General features: G+C 53.4%; 1 protein-coding gene across 4 annotated transcripts in view; it reads right to left on the bottom strand.

Moving 5' to 3' along the window:
* LOC123587775 (myelin basic protein) overlaps positions 1-19,390 on the bottom strand; it is a 116,339-nt gene that overhangs the window by 86,358 nt on the left and 10,591 nt on the right. For all 4 annotated transcript variants that reach the window (XM_045457779.1, XM_045457778.1, XM_045457777.1 and 1 more), the window contains exon 2: positions 7,854-7,929. In XM_045457779.1, the coding sequence (XP_045313735.1) occupies positions 7,854-7,904 (51 nt within the window). In that variant the 5' untranslated portion in view covers positions 7,905-7,929. The remainder of the gene's footprint in view (positions 1-7,853; positions 7,930-19,390) is intronic.

Here is a 19,390-nt window from a genome sequence, read left to right on the forward strand (position 1 = left end):
CAAACATTGGGGTGCACCTGTCCCTTCGAAACAGCACACCTGTATCCCGAGGATAAATGCCTAGTAGTGCGGTTGCTGGGTCGTAGGGTAGTTCTAGTTTTATTTTTTTGAGGAACCTCCATCCTGTTTTCCAGAGGGGCTGCACCAGCCTGCATTCCCACGTTCTTTCTTAATAATAAAGCAGCACAGAGTTTTCATATGAAAGGACATGCTTTTCCCTGTCGGTATCAGAGACAAATCTGCCTTCAAAGATTAAGTTCCTCAGTGGCGTCCCTGAGCTCACCTGGCCTGGACTGTGACGCGGAGTTCAGCCAGCCTTGTGTGAGCTGCCAGAACGGCAAGGGACTGAGTCACTGGGGGTGATGACAGCCACTCAGCACCCAAAGCGGCCTCAGCCCCAGCACGGCCGGCTCCGGGAAACGTGGCTCATCACCTGTCCCAGAGGCCCCCCCCCCCCCGCCATCTAACACCCTCCACGTCACTGATGATTCACGAACAAGTATGTACTCAGCCCCACCCAAGACCATGTTTTCGGTCACAGGTAAACCCCAAAGAGAGCTTAAAAACCGCTTCACACAGAGCACACTCATCACAAGCTCAAAAGCTTCTCGATTGAAACACACACACACACACACGGAATGAAAGGAGTTGTGCTTCTGCTCGCTCCGTGCTCCCTTGGACGCTAGGGCAAGACTTCGGACTCCCCTTCCTCCCCGTCCACACACGCACAATAACAGAGCATCACAGACGCAGCGACAGAGCCATTAGGGAAGATCGGCCAGTGAAGTAAGAAAGCTCGGTGCGTCCAGCTGGAAACAAGACGGCAAACAGGCCCGTCTCACAGGAGCACCGGTCGCCTCGTCTCAGGCCACCGGCTGCTCGACGGCCAAGGACATAAGTCCGGGACGGGAGACAGGAGACAGGTTTGCGGGCTGGGCGAACACGGAGAACATGTGACATCTGGTGCGTGTTCTGTCCCGTCCGTAGTTTTACGCAAACAATTATTTTATTGGCGCCTGATTTCACTTTAATAACCAGTGTTAACGTATCACTTACATCTAACAACCGCTTGGGTCTCAAGTTAGCAGCTTGGAACTGGGTCGCAGTTTCTGGCAAAAACCAGCTTTGCCCACGAACTTGCAGACCTCGGAAACCCTACGGTAGCACGCAAGGACACGGAACACGAGCATCGCCGTCCCGGCCGCGGGGTTTTCAAGCCCCAAACCAGACGCCGGAGCCCTCGGGGTCCTGAGCTCGGAGACTGTCGGGAGCCCTTCCCAACCGCAGGCCCAGGATCCCGAGGCCTTGGCTTCGAAGGAGGAGCGGGCAAGGAAGGGGTCCCCCCAGGGTGGAGGGTGGCCGGCTCCAAGCCCCGGGGGCGCCGGGCAGGGGGCAGGATGGGACAGCCTGCGGGACGACGGTCCACAGGCTGGCTGCTGACAGCTCGGCTCGTGGGTTTACGTGGCCTGGGGCACCGCGTCACAATCAGCCCGGCGCTATTTTTACTAAGGGTTGTTGAGGGGTGGCTGTGTCACTAATTACACCTTCTGTCTTCGGTAATTACATGGGTGTTTGTCCACTCACTGCCGCCCGACCCGCAAAGGCGTGAGCGTTCTTGCTTCAGCTGACGAAACAAGTGCCTGCTTCCGACCCTTCGACGGCAGAGTCAACCTTAGGGTCGTGTTTCTACGCAAATCGGTGACAAGGGACTTTCTCTTTGAGTCCGTCTTACAGGCAGGAGCACTGCTGACTCAACACGTTCTAGAATCTGCTATAAACACTTAGTAAGACTATTCTGCAATGTTGGTAAAAAAAAACTCTGTATCTCGGACACAGCACCGACATGCCCACCAGTGGGCACTGCGGCCTTTCCCTGCGGGGCACAAACACCTGCCCGCTGGGTTGGGAGGCCCCCCCCCCCCCAGAGCTGGCTCTGGTCCCCAGCGCGAACGTGACTTTACAAAACCCAACGGCAGGAAGATGGTTCGCGTGACATTCTCTGGCTAGTGCTCAAGTCAGATGCAGACTCACCGTGAGTTTTCCAGAACTGTAATGAGAAGGTTATTGACTATTCACAGATTTTGGAAGGCTTCTTTCAAAGGGCATGTCTTTCACGTTATTGTATTTCTCTCTTTTTCGGCGCTCACTGAAGTTCTCTGGAAGCAAGCAGGAGGGGGGACTCGAGTGCTCACTGAAACCCGAAACAGCCTGTGTCAACATACGCTGTTTGAACGCGCACGTGCCTGAATTCTGACCCGGGCAGCCTGCCTTGGAGCGAGACGGAGACAGAGCCACATGCTGTGGGCCTTCTGGGCTGCAGGGGGCAAGAACACCTTCTTTCTCTCTCTTTTTTTTTTTTTTTTATGTTTATTCATTTTTGAGAGAGAGCGAGAGCAGGGGGGTAGGGCAGAGACAGAGAGAATCCCAGGCAGGCTCTGTGCCGTCAGGGTGAAGCCCGGCACGGGGCTCAAACTCACAAGCTGTGAGACCATGACCTGAGCTGAAGTCGCATGCTCCACTGGCTGAGCCCCCCAGGCGCCCCGAGACCTCCTTCTCACTGTCGGAGGCTGTAGGGCACCAGCATCACCCTCGGCAGTTTCTGGTACTTCTAACTGTGTTTGTGTTGTTCACGGGATTTTGCCTTCTGCCTTCACCATTAACCTTTGCACGAAACTATATGACTTTGACAGAGACCAGAATTCTTTTCGCCGACAGAAAGGCGCTGACGCTTATCTGACGGGGTTCCAGGTACCCTGAGGATTAGGGTGACGGGGACAGAACATCCAGCGGGGCCGTGCCGCACCTCCAAACTTAGACCATTTAAGTCTAAGTGATTTAAAAATAAGTAACATTTCACATGTGGCTTTTGGGTCGTGCTAGCCGCACATCACGTGCTTCTGGGCCACATGCGTCTGAGAGACAGTTGAACGTTCCACCGTCGGGGTCGGGAGGAATCCTTTACAGGGGTGTGTGTGTGTGTGTGTGTGTGTGTGTGTCTGTGACAGAGATGCAGAGACAGAGACCAGGACTGACAGAGAACGAGCTCTGAGGTGCTGCTGAGGGTAAAGCACAGTGGAAGTCTCTACCTCGCCATCTAAGAATTTACTAGATGTTGTCTAGATGTGTCTGTGTTTCAGACCATCAGACTATTTGGTACGTGCCTGTAAGGAAACACCTTCTGCTTTTCAGTTCCCCAGGCTTCCATTTTTTTAAATATTTTTTTAACGTTTATTCACTTTTTGAGAGGCAGAGAGAGTGTGTGGGCAAGGCAGGAGCAGAGAGAGAGGGAGACACAGAATCCGAAGCGGGCTCCAGGCTCCGAGCTGTCAGCACAGAGCCCGACGCGGGGCTCGAACCCACGGGCCATGAGATCATGACCTGAGCCGAAGTCGGATGCCTAACCAACTGAGCCACCCAGGCACCCCTTCAGTTCCTGAAGCTTTTAAACATACGATTAACACAAGAATTATCTGGGTTCTCAAAGTTTCCTTTAGGTGATGTGCCTCGAAACTAGACATTATGCATTTATGGCTCTACCAATTGCCAACGCACTGCAGTCAAATCAGGAAGGGAAGTATTTCCGGGTGAATTCCGTGCTCAGTCAGTCTCACGAGGCTGCTGGCTGGAGCCTGGGCGGCTGCAGGGAGTACAAGCGCCCGGCCCGGGGCTCGAAGGCTGGCGACCCCGGGGGAGCCCGGGCGACCCGGAGCTGGTGGTGGGAGGGGTGCACTGGCCACACTCACCCGCAGCGCCAGGGAGAGAGGGGGCCTGGGGACACATCCACGAGCAGAGCTGGCCCAGGTCAGGACCCTGTTGAACTTGACTTCCATGTGGGGAGGAGAGAGGATTAGCTCGAACCAATGAGGGTTTCAAACAAGGATGGTACAGCCAGAACGGGACGTTCCAAACAGGCGGGGCAACCTAACAGCATCCATCCCATACCTGGGATGAGAACTTGCTGGACCCAGGGCTCCACGGAGGCGTGGCCTTGAGGAACCAGCCAGCAGGCGGACAAGGTCTGCCCCTCGCACAGCGGGGATGTCGGTGGTTTCAGAGGAAACGCACTTTCCCGTCAGAGGGAAAGACGGTCCGCACGTTGCTGGGTATATTTGTACATCTGCAAACTGGTGCCTCTTTTCTCGGAGCATCCTTCGAATGTTCTCTGGAGAGTCTCATCAAGGAAGTGGGTTTTAATGATCATTAAATACGCGAATGAACTTTTCAGGGATGTGAACGCCCCCGGAGAGGCAACGTGCACGGGCTGGTGGCTCCTGCCTGGCATGCGCTCGGCTTTGAACAACAGCCCAGATAATCCGTTTAACTGGAAATACCAAACTACGAAGTTACTCCCCACTGTGAAACTTAGATGTGAATGTTTGCAAGCTCTCAGATTTTGTTTTTCAGTGTGGTCTATTTTTCCTTAGGCTGATTAAACAGAAACCTCCAGAAACATGGCCAGGCACCTGTGGAGAAAGTGTGGGAGCCAGACACGACCACGAGGAGAAGTCCAGGCCACCCCCAGATGAAAGCAGGTTTTCAGGACTGTTGTGCTTGGCTAGGATTTCAACATTTTAACTCATCACTTGATTTCACTCATTTTGGAAAAAGGAGAAAATATGTCAACACAGACTACTGGTTGTCTTTATTTTTCACTTTTCCAGTAGGAATGATTCTAACGAGTGACACCCTCTACTTTCACAGGAGAAGAAAGAAATCAGGGGATTTTAAGGGCTCCTTTTTTTAAAGTTCATTCCCAAGGAAACTGATGTCAGTGTTTAAAAACAGAAACAGACAAACAACACGGACAAAGCTGAGAATTCAGATGTTAAGAAATAGTTCAAGGGCACTGGAAATCCTAATTCCTTAAGGTAGGTAGGAAATTGGGAAACGGGGAAATGCAGGGTCCCATGCCGAGTGGGATACAAACCCAGGGCAACCTAAGCAACATACGTGGTCTCTGCCTGGAGTGCTCGAGGTGTATGGACCCTAACCTCAGGGCCCGTCATCTGTGGACCCTCTGCTCAGGGCCCGTGGCATAAAGACCATGTCCCAAGTGCCCGTCATGTACGGACCCTCTGCTCGGGGCCTGTTGCATACACAGTTCCTCCCAAGGAACAGTTGGTCTGACACCTTCTATTCAAGCCGACGAAAGGTAAGGAATCCCTGTAGTAGCCAGTGAGCCAAATGTCTCCTCTCCCTGTGCAGGTGTCCTGCCCCGTTTCCCCAGGGCCATCAGCCAGGTGCAGCCTCCCCAAAGGCAGGGGAGTCTATTTTTAGCTTGTGGAACCAGTTTTCCAGGAGCCTCTGTGGGAGGGGCCTGCTGAGAACCCTGTGAGTCTGGCCTGGAGCCGGGAGTGGGGGGGGGGGGGTTTCAGCAGCAAACGTGGGCGCCCTCTGGGTCATCCAGGGCAGCTGGGACATTTTGGTTCTACCAAGTCACCTTGCTAGACAGGGAGCGACTGATAAAAAGCTGATAAGTTAGTGAGCTGGTGCTATCTGGAAATCAAATTCTACCAAGACTCTTAAAAACATGGGGAATCAAAGGCAAAATAGGGAAAATAGGGGTTTCTTCATTTCTGCGAACGGGAAGTAATCACGGAAACGTTCTGTTCCCGTGGTTCCTCCCGGGGCTGGGGTCTTTGTCCCTCACACTCACCATGGGGTGTTCTGCTCTGTGCTGGGGCCACGGGCACAGGGCTGTCAACCACCTTGCTACGCGGCCGTGCGTCCCACCCCAGCGGTTACTAGCAATGCCAGGGTGGAAAGGGGGGCCTTTCCTTTCACCTTTGGAGAAACTCCAGAGTAATTCCTTCCGTACGCTCCTCCCTCCTGCATCCGACACATCCTCTTTAGGAGGAGAGAGAAGCCAGTAAGAAGGCACAAGGTGCTGAGTCACGGGCAGAAACCCGAGAGCTGGAGACTGGAAGGTCCCGGCAGGAAGCGACTACGTCTCCTTCCCCAGCGCTGGACAGAGGGCCTGGCCGGACCAGGAAGCTGTGCAAACAACCAGTGCCAAAACCCTCGTGCACGGCACGATGCGGGAGGTGAGGGGTGGACAGGCCAGGGAGCAGCTCCCGCCAGAGGAGGAGGCCAGGGTTTGGCGGGGAAGGGAAGGGACTCTGCCTTGCAGCTGCCCCCCACTAACAGGTCAGCCCAGCACCCTGCCACGACAGAAGCTTTCCTTCCACTCTCCCGCGAGTCAAAACACACCTCACAGGATGACATGCAGAAACACACAGAATGGGCAACAGTGTGGCAGGAGCTCGTGTACTTGTTTTCTGTCCTGGTACAAGTTTACGGTGCCGTGTAACATCTCTGGCACTCGCTCTGAAAGGCATCAAACATTTTCTATCCAGTTACAAGACAGTTTTTTTACAAAGAGCTTTTGCACCTAACAACCACCTGCAGGAACCAGTGTCCGTAAATTTCCAATGTTGCAAACCATCCAAACGTTACACATCAGATGTCAGGAGACAAGAGCCTCAAGTATAGGCTTTACTGCTGCTCAACAACCTTTCTTAGGTAGAATTAACAAATTAAGACCATGTCTCTGGGTTTTATGACGTCCAACGACAGGAAAGAAACTGAGAGCCACGGAGTGGCGTTTACAACCGGAGTCGCAAATCTGTCCCTACAAGTCTTGCGCTCCCGCGGCCCTGACAGGCCAGAGCTCCGCCTAGGGCCCCTCTCCACTTTCACCTCTGGGGGAAACTCTGCTCTGGGTCAGAGGGCACCCCGGCTCCCGAATCTCCAAGCTCCACGGTAACCCGGCACAGAGCTCAACCCCTCTGCCCATTATGACAACGAGAGTATCACTAGAATGGTTTGACCTTTAAAAATTAACAAGTCAGTCCCCGTTCGGTATTTACTGGAATCGTTGAAGTATTCATAAAATTTTCCCCTTTCGGTGGGAAAGGGAGGATTCGGAACCCATAGCAACGTCACAGACACGTAACTCCCTCCCCGTTCACCTTGGGCCTGAAATCGTGAGTCAAGAAACTAGATGATGCTGTTTGCAACTTCAGTTGAGGTAAAACATGGGCAAGAACAGGGAGTTCTCACTCATTCCTTTGCAGGGGAAGACCTGAAAGCAAATTCCGGAACACGTCGCAGCCGGCTGATACAGAAATGGGGTCCAAGCACCGAGCAGGAAGGACCCAGTGCTGCTGGGTGGGTTGTTATCATATAAGGACTATGCTATGCAACATGACGACGGGGTGGGCCTCCACTCAGTTCGGTCCCATGTGGCGCTGGGGGCGCCCCGGCCTCAGTGCCAGGACGTTGTGAACTGCCATCTGTCTGGGGCTGCAACACGTGTCAGGTTCCGTGGAGTTAGGCACCAAGGATAAGGAGTGATTTCCCTTGCCTGCCCCCCCCCCCCGAGTCAGGGGAGATTCAGCACGTCTCACCCCATGTCAGCCCCCTTTCCTCCTCTGAAATGACCCTTTGGTGGTGGAGAAAAAGCCCCGGCAAGAGCGTGAGGCCACCAGGAGCCTGGTGGGTGGCAGATGTCGTGTGGAAAATACAGAGGAGACTCCTTCGGACTCCCTGGAAGGAATCGGACCATTTTTATTGGCCCTTTCCCCTGTGGCGCGTCTGTACTTTCCAAGGGCGGTAGGCGATGGCGTGGGACGGGAGGGAGGGGGGTGTCACTGGCAAGGTCGTGGGCCTGGGGTCCCGGCCGAGGCGTGCGGGGTTCGGTCTGTCTGCCCTAGAGGTTTCTAAAGAAGGGGGTAACAATCCACCAGCTGTACCAGGAGCCCTGGCAGCCACCGAGTGCGTCGGGAGGGTCGTGTTGAAGGACAAAACCAAACGCTGTTGGAGGGATGCTCTGAGCCCGGCTCGCTTCTTACCTTGTGGCCCTTCTCGGCGTTTAACTCCCGCTTTCCCGCGTGGTTTCCCATCCTGAGCCGGTGCGCTGGTCAGAAGCTAGAAGAAAAACAGAAGGCGTTAGCCTTAAGGCTGGGACTCTCAAAGTTTCCAATCCGAGCAACAGTCCTGTGACACGTGCTCCGCTCTGCCCACTTCTGAGAGGAGAAAACGAAAACCCCCAGGCTTGAGACACGGGAAGCCTGGCCAGCGGGTGCCTCTGTTGGCCCCCGATCCCAAGCCAAACACTGGGAAGTGGGGCCCCTGCCCGTACCCACACTCTGTTCAGTCTCCAAGACTCTCCAGTGTGTTCTCATCTGTAGACAAAGAACCCGGGTCAAGAACACTCGTGGATGGTGTCGACCCGGTGACCCACACACACTTGGGGGTCACGCCTCCCCCCACCCCAGGCGTGGTGAGACGCATTGACAGGCAGAACAGGGCAACCCTCCTGAAAATGAGAGACGGTCCACTCGGGCTCACTGTTTGGGGAATCACGTGAGCACAGAAACCGCAAGATCAGACCAAGGACTGCTTATCAGACAAGTATCCCAAGAATTTGCAGCATTTGCAAGGAAGATAAAGTTGGATTAAAAAAAAAAACAAACTCTGTTCCTCATTTGTATTTTTAACATAAACTTCAGCAGCAAATTCATGATTTCCCCCCCAAAAGGATCAACACTGCAGAATATAGCCAAACCCACTCTACACCAATTGTGTTTCCACCTTCACCCTTGGACGTGCACCAAACACCAGGCCCACTCACTCCGTCGCTGTGAACCATCAATGGGCCGCAGGTGCTGGTATTTAGGGGCAGTTCCAAAATGTAACTTTCCACGAGGAACCCTTTTTAATGACTATGAGAGAACCGACTCCCTGCTGAACGTGAAACAGCTTTCCTTGAAAGGTAACAAAACGAACTGTCTTCTGAAAACGGGAAGGATTTCTAAAACGTTACACATGCCTGGATGAAAGGCAAGAGTTGCCCCCCCAAAAGGTACTCCTCAGGAAAAAGGGGAATTAATTGCTTAAGATCTGAATTTTTCCAAAGCCTCCCATAGCTCTGGATGCCTCTCAGTGACCCTGAAGGATGCCCCTGCCTTTGTCCACAGGACCCCAACTGAGGGCAGGATGGGTGAGAAAGGGATTTTCGAGCGTCACCTCCCAGGGTGCGTGTGAGTACGTGAGCCGTTACACAGCAGAGACGAGCAACAGCCAACGACGCGTGGACAGAACACCCTTCCCACCTCACGCTTTGTAAATAGAAACTGGGGCGGGTGATTCCATTTCCAGTGACGGCCCCGGGAAGAGAAAGATTCGGTGACGTGGCAATAATGAGTTCTGGCAAATCACAGACACAGCTCTGGCAGTGAGAAAACACCATAAACTTAGAGGATTCAGGTGAATTCCTCATTTTTGATGCATGAGAGTGAAAGAAACCCCCAATATTTAAAAATTTATGCTTTAAACAAGTTTTTTAATGTTTATTTAGTTTTGAGAGACAGAGAGAGACAGAGCATGAGTGGGGGTGGGGCAGAGAGGGAGACACAGAATCTGAAGCAGGTTCCAGGCTCCGAGCTGTCAGCACAGAGCCCGACGTGGGGCTTGAACCCACGAACCGAAGCCGGAGTTGGACGCTCAACCGACTGAGCCACCCAGGCGCCCCTAAAAATGCATGCTTTTAAAGATGCAAGTTTACCTTTGAAGATAATTTCAGCCTCCGGTGTGATTCTGTCATCTCTGTCCTCATTCATTTAAATTGGATCACCACAGAACCCTCACGGGGAAAATGGAGGTTTGGGCACACATAGTACTTTTACTCACTAAGGGGAGAACTCGTTTTTGTCATCTGGGAGTCTGCTCAGTCGTCAGGGAACGTGAGTGGGTGTTCTCCCAGGAGACCTGGGTCTGAATGTGGATGTGAAGCAGCTGTTACTCTGAGGTTTGATGTCTCTTGGATTCCACGCAGGGTTTTAACTGAATACTGAGAACTTGCGGGATGAAGAGAGGACACAGAATAACAACGCATTACACACTTGTGGATCTCCCACTCTGTTTTAGAAATAAGAATTGACTATTCAAAACTAAACGCAGGCAGTAACAAATATTGTTCAAAGTCCATGATACCCAAAGCAATCTACACATTGAATGTAATCCCTATCAAAACACCAAAGCATTTTTCACAGAACTAGAACAAACAATCCTAAAATTTACATGGAACCACAAAAGACTCTGAAGAGCCAAAGCAATCTTGAAGAAGAAGAACAAAACTAAAGGTATCACAATCCCAGATTTCAAGATATGCCACAAAGCTGCAGTAATCAAAACAGTATGGTACTGGCACAAAAACAGACACATAGATCAATGGAACAGAATAGAGATCCCAGAAATAAAACCACGATGATATGATCATTTAATCGTGACAAAGGAAGCAAGGATATGTAATGGGAAAAAGACAGTCTCTTCGATAAATGGTGTTGAGAAAACTGGACAGCTAGATGCACAAGAATGAAACTGGACCACTTTCATACACCAACACAAACATAAACTCAAAATGAATTAAAGACCTAAATGCGAGACCTGAAACCACACAAATCTTAGAAGAGAACACAGGCAGTAATTTCTCTGACATCTGCCATAGCACCACATTTGTGTCCTATGACAAGGAAAACAAAAGCAAAACTAAACTCTTGGAACTCCATTAAAACAAAAAGCTTCTAAACATCAAAGGAAAGAATCAATAACACTAGAAGACGACCTATAGAATACATTTGCAAATGACATCTCTGACAAAGAGTTAGTATCTAAAATATGTAAAGTACTGATACAACTCAACACCAAAAGAACAAATACTCCAGTGCAGAAATGGGCAGAAGACATGAATAGACACTTTTGCAAAGAAGACATCCAGATGGCTACCAGACACATGAAAAGATGCTCAGCGTCACTCATCATCAGGGAAATACCAAACAAACCCACAATGAGATATCACCTCACACCTGTCAGAACGGCTAAAACAAACAAACAAAACAAGAAATAACAAGTGTTGGCAAGGATGCAGAGAAAGAGGATCTCTTTTGCACTGGTGGTGGGAATGCAAACTGGTGCAGTCACTGTGGAGAACAGTGTGGAGGTTCCTCAAAAAGTTAAAAATAGAACTAGCCTATAATCCCGCAATCGTACTACTGGGTATTTACCCAAAGAATATGAAAACGCTATTTTGAAGGTATACAAGCCCCCATGTTTACTGCATTATTTACAATAGCCCACGTGTCCATTGATACATGAATGAAAAAAGGAGATGTAGTGTGTGTGTGTGTGTGTGCACGTACAGTGGAATATTAACCATAAAAAAGAATGAAATATTGCCATTTGCAACCATGTGGATGGGACTGGAGAGTATTATGCTAAATGAAATAAGTCAGTCAGAGAAAGACAAATACCATATGATTTCACTCAGGTGTGGAATTCGAGAAACTAAACAAAGCAACAAAGGAAAAAAAAAAAGAGAGAAACAGACCAAGAAACAGACTCATTCTACAGAGAACACACTGATGGGCACCAGAGGGGAGGTGGGGGGTGGGTGAAACAGGTGAAGGGGAAAAAAGTGAAACACAGGCAAAAGGAGTAACTTGAAGTCGACAACTTGGACTTCCGGGGTCGTCTACTGTCTGAACATTACGAGTGATGTTCCATGTTCTCACCTGGGCAAGTCTCCAACCCAGCGCCCTGCTCCCCAGCCCCTACCCCCTGGTGCCCACCGCCTCCCTCACTGTCGCCCTGGCTGGCATTTGGGCAACTCCGGAGAGATGTTCCGTCCTTCCAGAAGACAAAGCTCTAAGGATTTAACCTCGACACACACACCGCGGCTGAAACCCAGTGACCGATCTCTCCCCAGCTGCAAAAGTAATGCTTTTTCCAAGCTGGTCTGTCCTGATCAAAACTTCATCACACTTCCAAGCAAAACTTCAGGCTGCACTTGGGAATCCCATTCCAGAAATATTTAACCAATATTCAGAAAGCTCAAGACCACCGGACCCGGGATAGACGGAAGTAACGCAAGTCCGGGTGAGACTTTTGAAGGCGTACAAAAACCAGGTAGCTCTGACTGACCTCTCAGATTCACCGAAGGGGAACTTACTTTATACGTATCATTTCGAGCGTGCAGATTCCAGCCCTAAATGCGCAACATGCAAAGTGGGTGGGGAGAGAAAGACCGGGGATACGAGTGACAAGTAGCATCCGACCTTCGTCTCAGATTAGGGCCTCATCGCGGGCCCACGCCTTCCAAGGCACCTGTGGTGCTTGAGGAGCGTCTCGTAGGACCGAGGGCAAACCACGGCGTGCCCACGAGTGACGGGCACCGGCTCCCTTCGGTTGAACTGTGCCGTTGAGAGCTCGGAGGGGGCGCCGCAGAAGGATGGGGTGGCGGCCTGACCGCCACGGGGGCCTCCCAAACCCGCTGCAGACACAGGTGGGATACTGGCAGGGCATCTTTGGGCCACGTCATTTTTGCCATTAAGTGACTCGAGAGAGCAGGATTCTGGCGAACGTGTGGGGTCTGCAAGGAAGCCCGTGGAGCGTGAGGCATCTTGGGTAATTCATCAAGCTTCTTGTACAACAGTGACAAGAGGGAGGTGGGGGAGGGGAGGGCGAATGGCCTCTGGCTGTGGCCGGTTGCCACCCTCCCTTTAGAGGGAAGTCCAGGTCCAGAGGACACTCCTGGTCAGCGCCGGGGGTTTCTGGAACCTTCCATAATGCCCGCACAGTTACCCACACTGGTGTGAGCTGGGGTGGGGGGGGGCAGGGGGAGCTAGAAGTGAGCATAAGCCTCACGAGACGTGAGTGATCCAGTCTTATTGGAAAGCAACCCAGTCGTAGGCGTTGGGCCTTCGTGGTTTATAGTTCGCCCCTCGTGCGGCCGGGACCCACGGCACCTCGGAGGGCACCCTGAAGGCACCCACAGGGACCGAATCCCCGGGGGGTGTCTGGGTGCACCTGCACAGGAGGCTGACGTGCGCAGGGATGCGGAGGCAGAGACACCACACTTCCAGCTGCTGTCACTCTGTGAAGGGCACACGTGGCAGGTCGGAGCTGGGCTCCAGGGCAGGTTGTGCTGGGCGACGTGGGGCAGCTGGCTCCACCTCTCTGGGCCTCAGCTTCCTTTCAAGTGGAGGGAAGAAAAGCCCTCTCACTGCCCAGTGGTGAGAACGAGGCACCCCGTGGGGGGCTCGAGGCACCCTGGCTTCCGTCCCTCCGTCCCTCCGTCCCCCCAGCAGGTGCATGGGAGCACGTGCTGGGGGGTAAACAGCTGCAGCCACCATCGCTGACTGCGTGAGTACTGCAGAGACCTTTCCAGGGGCTCCCACAGGCGGGGGCATCCCCTCAGGCTGACAAGGTCAAGGGAAGGGAAGGGGGCAGGGACAGCAGCGGCCCTTGAGAAGCCCCGAAGCAACACCAAACAAGGAGCCCGTAAGGAGAGCTCCCCCGAACCACAGAGCAGCCCAGCACGGCAAGTTAACTGAGCACTTCTGCTGGTTCGAGACTGTAGTCACCACGCAAGCGACAAAGGAGACCGCGAGCAGGGGACTCCAGAGACAGTGGTTCCCCTACGGAAGCGCCTTCAGAAACGGAAACGCTAACTGGCTGTGTCTGCGGCACCACCACGTGCGTTTTTACAGGCAATAGGCTAACGTTATTGTGACACAGAGAAGGTCTCGATACCGGTCTTCCCAGAAATCACCCAGACCCTCTTACGTGTGCCCAAACCTCCCAGAATGCGGGGACTGAGCTGGAGCTGCCCACGAAGCTGGGAGCGGCGGTGCGGGGTCAGGGTGACGTGGGGAGCTGGTCTGCTACTGTCCCTCACGGTGCCTTTGGGCTCAAGGCATCCGCCTTGTAGGTTACGCAATTACAGGAAGAGCCCTGTAAGCTTTGTTCCCATTTCACAGCTGAGAAAGTGAAGTTCAGAAGACTGAATCTAGCTTTGACGGTACCGTGCTTTTAGGAAAGTATTTTCAGTAAAACTAGGGATTGTTGTAACATACTATAAGTATGTCTGATGTGGAATAAACCATTACAGTAGGTCTAAGCATCGTACATTTCTAAATTATTAATTGGCACAACAAAAGTAAGACCTTACTCTAGCAAGTAGCCTTGAAAACAATACGAACTTGCAGGAGCCCATTCCTTTAAACACCTGTATGGGGGGTGGGGTACACGTTTAACAACGGGAAGGGCAGAGGCTTTCTTAAAGCCCTACCGGGTATCTTACGAGAATAACTGGTGAGAAGTACACGTGAGCAACTATTTGGGTTTTAATTCCCTGCCTGCCAACAGTTGTTATCTGTAGAGCTTCCTTAGCAAGTTTGATCTCTCTCGGCTTCTGGTTTTCCCTTGGGATCGGACGGACACCTGTAGCACCGTGCTGTGGAGGGTTCAGTAACGCGATGGACCGACAGCCACGGCCCTGACCACACATCAGGAAGAGAACTGCCCTCTCCCCCTCTTACAGAATGGCTGGTATGTCACATAAGGTGCCGAATGCAGAGTGAGACAGACAGGGAGTTAATTAGGACCCCAAAGAGCCTATCTTCCACACATGTCTTAACTGGAAAAGTTCAACTTTCCTGTAATATCATTTTTTTTTTAATTTTTTTTTCAACGTTTTTATTTATTTTTTTTGGGACAGAGAGAGACAGAGCATGAACGGGGGAGGGGCAGAGAGAGAGGGAGACACAGAATCGGAAACAGGCTCCAGGCTCCGAGCCATCAGCCCAGAGCCCGACGCAGGGCTCGAACTCACGGACCGCGAGATCGTGACCTGGCTGAAGTCGGACGCTTAACCGACTGCGCCACCCAGGCGCCCCTCATTTTTTTTTTAAATAAATGATTGCTTCGTGATCAGTGTCGAGCCAGAAGGCGATGTGCCTTTGTCATCGGTCTCTGGTGCGACTGTTCACGTGTGCTGTTTCAGAGCAATGTTTTCCCCGTCCTGGGTGCAGTTGCGGGAGTGTGGGCGGGGCCGGTAAGAAGCGCCGTGGCAGGGCAGTGGGGGGTGCCGGGAGGGACGGGCTGGGGTCTGCACTGACCAGAGACGGGCCCAGGCGTAGAGCCCACAGTGAATTTGCTAAAATCTACCCTCTAGGATCCCTGAGGGTCATTGCCAGCCGAGAGGAGCATTAACATGTACTTAGAGCAACAGGATGTAAAATCCCACCGGGCTGGGAACTTCTGCTTTCTTTCATTTTTTAAATCACGAAGGCAATGTTTTCACAAGTCTGTGTCCTTTGTCATTAACCATTGATGGGATTTTTGCTTTTTACTAGACTTTAAAAGGTCACCAGACTTCACTGTCGCTACTACGGTTCCTACTTCATCTGGGCCCTGGGTCTGAATGGCCCCCGCACCTCGTTACTGGGGGCCAGTAGCCAGTACCCAGGAGATGCCCTGTGGACACCTGCCGTGGGGCGGGGATCTGGGTCCTCGGGACGGAGCGTGTCAATCACGAGTATTGGAATCACCAGGTGCTCGTGACTGTGCTGCTGGATTGTGGAGGTGGTCTGACTGTACATTCTAGAAGAATGCAAAGCAGGAGGAGGATTGTGGATTTGCACAGAAGTGGTCTATTTGACCTCTGAATCGCGGGTTGAAGATGGAGAGGAAAACTGTAGAATTTAGACTGATAGGGTGTAGTCAGGGTAGCCCGGAAATGGGGTAACCTGAATAAAGGTAGTAAGACAGGAGGCTGTGAAACTGCCAAAGGGGCATCATCATTTCCTTTTTGGGAACGCGGACCACAGACAGAAGGACCCCCAGGAGAGCTGCAGGCTGACCCTCCCAAGGGAAGCACCCTCGCCGTATCTGCCCTGCGCGGGGAGACCGCTAACCTCAGAGATCCCAGCATTTCCCGACACCGTCCGCCCCAGTGGGGAGCGGGGCTCCACACGCGCGTCAGTCACACGTGACGTGTCCGTCAATATGGCGAACCGAACACGAACAGGGAGTCGCCAGCCGTCCCGTCCACCCCGGGGAAGGCCACACACCCTTGGTGAAATGCACCCAAAGCAAACAGGGTCTCGTTTGATTTTCTTCAATTGAAAGGTCTAAAGGTTTCCTAGTCAGGAGGCGTAGCGTTTTAAGGATTTTGAGCCATCTCACAAAAGGAGACGTGGGAGGAAGGGAGCGTTTTCTTAAGTTCAGAAGCTCGTTGTTCAGGATGGAAGCAGCGTTGAGGGACGGCAGACTCGGAGTCTGGGCCCCTGGTTGGCTGCGACCCGGCCCCCCGGCCTTGAGCAACTCACCTAACCTCAGCCTCGGCCCCCACTTGTAAAGGGGGCGGTGACACCTGCCTGACCCACCTGAGCAGGCGGCTGTGAGGTTCGGGTAACAGAGGCACACCGTGACACGTGCAGGAAGCGGGAACGCGGGACCGTCTCCGTGATAGACAGCGCTGGGCAAAGACGCTGAAAAGGATCTGCGAGCCGTCGTCTCGGAAACCAAGCCGCGGTCAAAACCCTCGGATTCGACCCACGGGCACCGGTGAGCGGCCGCGACGCGGGCTCCGGGCTGGGCGTCCTCAAGCTCACGCCGGAGCGGCCGCGCTCTCTGTGGCGCAATTTTGAGCCTGGGGACACAGGCGTGAGGCTGAGCCGGGCTGTTCCACACTCTGCACGTCCGCACCAGGCTCTGTCACGGCAAACGGGCGCGTGCAGATCTGCGGCGTGAGCAGCACGGGGAGGGGAACACAGGGGGCATTGGAAGTTGGGGGTTCTTTCCAGCACGTTGGGAAACGAGGTAGGGAGGACGCCAAGAGCACTTCCGAAGGCCACTCGCGGGCCAGACCTCACGGCGGGCGTGGGGGTCCGGCAGCGAACAGCAGGTGACGTGCTCGCCAACCGCGGGAAAGCTTATGGGAGCCGAGGTGAGAACGGGGAGTCTGAAGCAATTTCCGGGGCAAGCACTTGAACGATTCGTACAGCAGAGATGAGAGCAGGCGTCTGGACGCTGGTGTGTGTGCGAACACACAGCCCCCAGGAGAAAGGAGGCAGGGAGGCCGAGGGAGGCTGACCGGGCTCCGTTTGAGTTTCCGACTCGACGGCACGCAGGCCTCGGAATGGCCCGGTGACAACCCCGTTTTCTCCCATTTCGTGTCACTGGAGGGAGAGTCCTCAGCGATCCGGACCCCCTTCCCCCTCCCCTCCTGGCTGATGACTGGGTCTCGCCCCACGAGGCCCCTCCCCGGCCTGCTACTGCGCACAGAGAAAAAAGTCTCCGTGCACAAACAGGCGGTAGGAAGCTGGCCTTGCTCCGTATCACAAGTCACGTTGAGACGGGCCTTGCCGACGCGTGGGGAGAGGGTCGGATCGGGCACCCCCTTCCCCCGGCAGGTGGGAAGTCTGGAGACCCCGCAGCACTGCTGGCCGGACTCCGTCACCGCGAGCGAATGCTGGGCCCCGCTGCCCCGTGAGGCTCCGTGTCGGGCAGGCAGCGCACAAGCTGTCCCAGCCAGGGGCCCAGCACCGGGACGAGGCAGGCGGGGGTTCAGAGCGGAGGTATCTAGAGCCTGAGTAAAAGGGGTGGGCAGGGCATGCCCTTTCTTGCAGACGCTCCCCGCCTGGCGCTGAGGGTTCTGGCCCACGTGGCTCCAAACGCATAAACCTGGGACTTCCGAAGTGAATGTTACTTCCCGGAGGTGCTTGGAAACAACTGGTTAATATATTACAGGCACCTGAAGATACAAACCCTGGGTCAGAGGATAATCAACCCCCGCAGGGGCCTTGCCTTCCGGGACCGGCCCACGGGCGTCCCCCTCCTCGGCCCCCGCAGGGAGTCACGCGTGCGACATCATCACAGGGGTGTTAGGCCACACGGCCCAGGGCGCCGGCCATCAGCCACAGCTGCCCGGTCACCAGAGATCCGGGGGTGCCTCGTGACCCGGGGCACCGTCAGCGGCAGTGAGAAGAAACTCAGACGCTCTGGGCATTGCTCGGAGGCCGGGCCAGTGATCAAACGACAGAACGATGTGTGTTCGACTCAGTGCATCTCAACTCACCTCCATGACGACTCATGCATTCCTTGACATGAGGCATGATGGCTCATGATCATTAAGCACAGGGAGGAAATGAGCCTGCTCGGGCAGTAGGTTTCTGTGTGGCCTGGGGCCAAAAGAGCATAGTCTGAGTCTTAGCTAAGATAAAGCTGTGTTTTGGATCCTAGAACTGTTGATCTAAAACCTCCAGATCCAAATCACCAACCCCTAAGTGGTCCCACAGAGACAGCAGATCTCACTGGCACCTTATCTTCACACAGGCACGCAGCACAGTACTGAGTGACTTCTTTCCAGAACCTTCCAGATTGCAATCAGGGAAAAGAATGCTATGCCTGGTCACCAACCCACCATGGCCTGCAGGAGACCCGGCTCGGAGCCGTCTAGTGGGCCCGAGGCTCACCCGGGCATGCCACAAGTTACTGGGTGAGTCTGCACTTCTCGAGACGCAATGGAGAGATCCAGGACGCTGCGGAGTGGTAATCGTATTTATAGAAACGGCGGGAAGACGCGTCGCGGGAGAGCAGGACGCAGCGACGGGGCTGTGGGTTTGGATCCAGGAGGCCGACAGCAGCCGTCATGACGGGGTGACGACGTGACAGGTGCTAGATGGATGCGTCAATGGTGTGGCTTCTTTGTGCTTCCCCTGTGCTGAGAGGGGGCTCTAACTGAGCTCCTGGTTTACAGAAGATGAGCCTCTGACGGTCCCCGAGTTTCGGCTCAAGCTCGGCCTCGAATGGACCCAGGCACCTGGGCACGGCCCCCAACTTCCTCTGAGACAGGATTTCTCCATGCATTGAGTCTTGGCTTCATTAAGGACCAAAGCTCCATCCAAAGGTCAGAGGGGGCCCCTCTTCCTCCATTTCAGGCCTTTTAACGTATGCTCTCCTGGTACAAAACACATTAGCGACAACTTCACAAAGCCTTCCTTCCTCACCTCCTTCTGCCTAAAAACCACCGCAAAGCAACGGTAAATAATAAAGCTTGACACGACCACATCATGCAATGAAGTCTCTTTTCAAGCTGTTCCTGAAAAACGGCACTTAAAGGAATAACTACAGGGGCGCCTGGGGGGCTCAGTCAGTTGAGCCTCTGACTCTTGGTTTCAGCTCAGGTCACGATCTCCAGGTTCGTGGGTTTGAGTCCCGCCTTGGGCTCTGTGCCGACAGCCAGGAGCCTGCTTCAGATTCGTGTCTCCCTCTCCCTCTGCCCCTCACCCACTCATGCTGTCTCTCTCAAAAAGAAATAAACTTAAAAAAAAAATAAAGGAATAATTACATAACAGGCAATCAAGAGTGCAGGAAGCATATTGTGAACACAAGATTGCCGGAAGCTTGCATTTTGAACTTGAGCTTTTGAAGCAGTTTCTGCGCAGCATTTGGTTTCTAAGTGGTACCTTGAAGGCGTAGGAAGATCGATATCCTTTCAGAAGGCACTGATTTATTACCTCAACCATAAGGTTGAGGCCTTATG

This window comes from Leopardus geoffroyi, chromosome D3 (genome assembly GCF_018350155.1).
Source record: "Leopardus geoffroyi isolate Oge1 chromosome D3, O.geoffroyi_Oge1_pat1.0, whole genome shotgun sequence".
NCBI lineage: Eukaryota > Metazoa > Chordata > Mammalia > Carnivora > Felidae > Leopardus > Leopardus geoffroyi.